Source organism: Enoplosus armatus, chromosome 10 (assembly GCF_043641665.1).
Source record: "Enoplosus armatus isolate fEnoArm2 chromosome 10, fEnoArm2.hap1, whole genome shotgun sequence".
NCBI classification, from domain to species: Eukaryota; Metazoa; Chordata; class Actinopteri; order Centrarchiformes; family Enoplosidae; genus Enoplosus; species Enoplosus armatus.
The window spans coordinates 11,844,106-11,849,227 of record NC_092189.1 but is presented as its reverse complement, the minus strand read 5'-3'; the positions used below and the strand labels follow the sequence as shown (position 1 = coordinate 11,849,227).

The 5,122-nt window shown below is 42.1% G+C and overlaps 1 protein-coding gene across 1 annotated transcript; it reads right to left on the bottom strand.

Moving 5' to 3' along the window:
• Positions 1–723: 723 nt before the first annotated feature.
• LOC139291759 (protocadherin beta-15-like) lies at positions 724–3,156 on the bottom strand. Its single transcript, XM_070913862.1, has one exon. The coding sequence runs from the start codon at positions 3,154–3,156 to the stop codon at positions 724–726; it is 2,433 nt and encodes an 810-aa protein (XP_070769963.1).
• Positions 3,157–5,122: the final 1,966 nt, after the last annotated feature.

Here is a 5,122-nt window from a genome sequence, read left to right as displayed (position 1 = left end):
TCCGTGGTTAACAACAAATACATGTAAATATGGAATCCAAGGCATATGTGGTAGATAAGCAATGTCGGAGGGCCACATCGATACGCTCAGAAATGTGCAAATATATTGAGCAAACGGTTTGGATTTTAATCAATTAAGGAAATCAAAATATGATCAATGCTGGAAATCAACATCGCATTTGCAACAGGTGATTGGAATACGTAAAAATGGCTGGTTCAGCATTTTGTTTGTCGCGTAAGCACACGTTTGATCAGCTTGCGATTCTAAAAACTACAACACATACAAAATGAAACTTTGATAAAATGCTACGTTAAGCTTTGATGAGATGAAAGGAACACATAATGCCAAGACAGACGTCTTTTCACCTGCAATAGACGGGATTCATGCTTACTGGGCGGAAATTTCCCTTCATTATAAAAGAATACGACCCAGAACTTGAGGAAACGATATAAAATCGTAATCTAGCATTGGATGAGACGTTTAAAAGCCAAACAAAACTGAAATCAAACCTGCTATATTGTTGAAGGAATGTATAAAGGGCAACAAAACAGTGACTCATCGGTCATGCTTTTCACCTCATAAATATGGAGTATTACGCCAAAAACCAAAGTACATACAAAACAAATATGGCGGCTTATGGTTTCATGACCTAATGCATACTGAAATATTCATATTCAAAGCGATACCGTTCGTCACAATACCGCAAATAGGTCACAATCAACGTTAAATATGAAAAACAAACATGTATGAGCCTACCTCTGGAGACTCATCAGGCCGACCAAACACATCAGCAAAATCTGCTGGACTCTTCCTCAGAGTCTGGTCAGCAGGCAGCGTGTTGTCATTGTAAGACGTCACGAACTTAAAGTCACTGGTTCTAGACCCTGTTGTCAGGTAGGCGTCATAATTGTAAGTGCTGCGTAAAGTTCCTGTGCCGTCAACATCTGCGTAATTAGGAGGGAGATAAGCGCTGGGGATGGCGACTGCTCCATCAAACAACAGTCTGGGCTTTCTCCTGCGACAAAACCTCACACCCAGGATGATGATGATGAAGGTCAGAAAGAACGTGGACACAGCAACCAGTGCGATGATCAGATAAGAAGTCAGCTTGGAGTTCTTCTCATCGTAAGAAATATCCTTCAGTTCGGGCACCTCAGCCAAGTTATCAGAAATAAGTAAATACATGGAACAGGTGGCGGAGAGAGAGGGCTGTCCGTTATCTTTCACTGCCACAATAAGGTTCTGTTTCATGCTGTCAGACTCAGAAACGTCCCGCTGTGTCCGGATCTCTCCGCTGTGGAGACCGATAGTGAAAAGTCCCGGATCACTGGACTTCACTATATGATAGGACAGCCAGGCGTTCTGTCCGGAGTCCGAGTCCACCGCTATCACTTTGGACACCAGAGAGCCTCCGTGTGCAGCTTTGGGGACCAGCTCGGTCATGAAGGAGTTGCCCTCCGGGGCGGGGTACAGTATCTGAGGAGAGTTGTCGTTCACGTCCGATATGAACACACTGACGGTCACGTTGCTGCTGAGCGGAGGAGAACCGTTGTCTCTGGCCATCACGTGGACTTTAAAACTCCTGAACTGTTCATAATCAAACGACCTCACAGCGTGGATCACCCCCGTGTCTCCGTTGACAGATAGATAGGAGGACACCGGGGCACCGTTCACCTCACCGGGTAACAGAGAATAAACCACTGTACCGTTTTGTCTCCAGTCGGGGTCTCGAGCAGTAACGGAACATAAAGTGGAGCCAGGTTTGTTATTTTCAGTCACATATGCGCTGTAGGACTGTTCCTCAAACACAGGCGGGTTGTCGTTGATGTCTGCTACAGATAACTCAACAGTTTTAGAGGAGGACAGAGGTGGAGAGCCCTCGTCAGTGGCAGTGATTGTAACGTTGTAATCAGACACTAGTTCACGGTCCAGTTGTCCTGTGGTCACCAGAGAATAATAGTTTTTAATAGAAGGAACCAACTTAAAGGGGACGTTTTGTTGAATGGAGCAGCGGACCTGTCCGTTAGTCTCAGAGTCTCTGTCCTGCACGTTAATGATGCCCACCTCTGTACCAGGTGACACGTTCTCAGGTATGGGGCTATTAAGAGAATTCAAATTGATTTCAGGGGGGTTGTCATTAACATCGGAGATTTCAATTATCACTTTGGAATCTGAGGTAAGGCCGTATCCATCTTTGGCGTCTACGCGCATTTCATACATTGACTCTTTCTCGAAATCCAAAGGCCCTATCACCTTAATTTCACCTGTGGTGTGATTTAAAGCAAATACTCTTCTACCCGTTTCGGATATACGACTTAATTCATAAATCACCTCACCATTTAGACCTTCATCTGCATCAGCTGCAGCCACTGTAACCACTACAGTATCTAGAGGAGAGTTTTCAGGCAGAATGGCTTCATAAACGGCCTGGGTAAACACTGGGGCGTTATCATTAGCATCCAGGACAGTCACATGCACAGTTGCAGTGCCAGTTCTTCGGGGACTGCCTCCATCTAATGCAGTTAGCAATAATCTCAATTCCTGCTGTTCCTCGCGGTCTAATTCCTTATTCAACACTAGCTCTGCAAATTTACCCCCATCTGATTTTGACTGAATTTTCAACACTAAATAATTGTTCGTCTCTAACGCATAGCTTTGAACAGCGTTTTGCCCGATATCTATGTCATGTGCCTCCAACACACGGAAGTGAGATCCTTTTATAGCCAATTCATTGATTTCTATCTTGATTTCATCTTTAGTAAAAACAGGCGGATTATCGTTGATGTCTTGTATTTGTAGTGAAATGCGGTGCAACTCAAGGGGTGCCTCTAAGATTAACTCAAATTGAATGATACAAGATGCCTTTTCGCCGCAAAGCGCCTCTCTGTCAATTCTTTCAGCTACAATCAAATCTCCAGTGTTAAGATTTATGTCACAGTACCGTTCACGGTTCAGCCCGCTGTCAATGCGGGCCTTTCGAGCAGATAATTTCCCCACGTTCAGTCCAAGGTCCTTTGCTATGTTTCCTATGACAGATCCGGGTTTCACTTCCTCGGGAATAGAAAAGCTCACGTCTCCGTTACCGATGTGAAGCAGCTGAAGAAAGAAACCAACGCTGTAAAGCAGGCCAGCCGCTGAATATCCATTGTGTGCCATCCTGAGACAAGAACGGAAAACAACTCGAAAACGTTGAATGGTGTTGTTTATCCCCGTGCGAAAACCTGTGTGGTCCAGTATAACATATCAAACATCAGTTGTACTTGCAAACTGCGTATTTGAAGCGAACGGCTGGCCAAAGCCCATCCAAGGGTGTAATTTGACAAGGAGAAGATCAAGCATACAGAACAAAGCAGGAGCAAGGGGTGGAGGCATGTTTCCTCTGCTGGTGAACAGCGACACTATGAGTTCAATTTCATCTCTGCACTTGCTTACACTGTAGCTGTTTTCTTGTTCGTCTCATTAAATTTCGGCACCAATCCACGCACAAAAAAAGAACATGAATATTCAAGTCAATGGATAGTTATATGAGAGTTATATTATAGATAATAAACATAACATTTGCATGGAAATGGCCCAAACTATTTTATCTCTGGCTACAGAAGAAAAAACATTCTCTCTGTAAATTCAGCATCCAGTACAAAATTCATAGTCACGGGTATCATTGAGAAAGTGAATGCACAAAAGTATTGAAGAGATGAAAACAAGCAGTATTCTTAAGGTGGAGTAAGAAGTGTAAAATGATAAAGATGTACACAGAGATTAAATTTAAAAAATCATATACAAATCCAATATTATAAAATGACAGGCATTAAGGGTCTTGGACTCGACAGATATTTACTAGCGAGCTAAAATGGAAAAACTAATCTTATTCAAGCTAGCCGTTACGGAATATGTTTATAAATCTTAGGGAGCTACCATGCTCATCAGGGTGTACTTCCGTTATTGTGCACACATAACATTTGCAAGGGAAGAAAATAAATAACCATTCATTCGTATTAAGAATTGATGTCTTAATAAGAAAGTGCCGTGGCATGAAATCAGTCTTGAAAGCACTATTGCACTGCATATAAGTGCCTCATCTGGATACATCCAGGACAAGGGCATGTTTACACTGAGGAGGAAGAAGCAGGACTTAATGTCACAAGGAGTCTTTAAGTTTCTACTTTGAAAAATAATTTAAAAGGGGTTCTGCTGAATACTGGATAAACAGGGATCAGATCTTAAAACATGTCATTGTGGGTCGTGATAACCTTCTAGTGTAAGCTGGTGGAAGACCTGAGCAGTATCTTGTCCATTAAGTCCTTGTACTATCTGTGCTGGCTGGTTTGCTCATCAACTATCTAAACTGTAAGAATCAGTCTCTCTCTCTACATGTGTATGGTTTATGCCTCAAACATTATTTCACTGACTTACATACTTGAAATTGTTCAATTTTGAAGTTATATTTTGGTTAGTCAGTCTGTAGTTAAAGTCAAGTGCTATATTTCCTCTTTCTTGTACCTGTCAGGTTGACTATGACGCTGTGGAAAACGGGAATAATCTGTACACCACAACAGGAGTTCATTGTAATAAAACAAGCACAAAACCTGTCAAGGGCCAGCTCGCATGTGTCTATAGTTCAGACTATGGGTCTTTGTCAGCACAATACAGCAACATTTATGAGCTAAAGCCAAGCCATATTGCCAGAAGAAAATTACATCTTCCTAGTGTTAAGCCTTACTAAGATGGCTTTAGTGAAGGATCTTTAATCAGGATACAGAAAAAAAACAGCCTTGAATAAATTCCTTTAGATATTCACAGATCAATAGAAACATTTTAACATTCATTATCAGGGGGACACAAAGATTAACCCATGACACGTGTGCTTGCCTCAACCAAAGCAGTTAAATAGTGAACTCCGGTATACCAGTACATGGTAGGTTTAGTGTGATGTTGGTGCATCTCATACTAACACTAAATGGCTTGGTGGCAGACAGTATTGAACCCTATCTCCAGCAACATTCTTAGCAATGTACTGTAAATTTAAACTGTTTTGGAAAGGTGGTACCACATAGTGCTATTATGAATGAAGGATGAGCAACTGGACAAAGTCTGTGTAGTGACACTACTGGTGGGTCAAAAT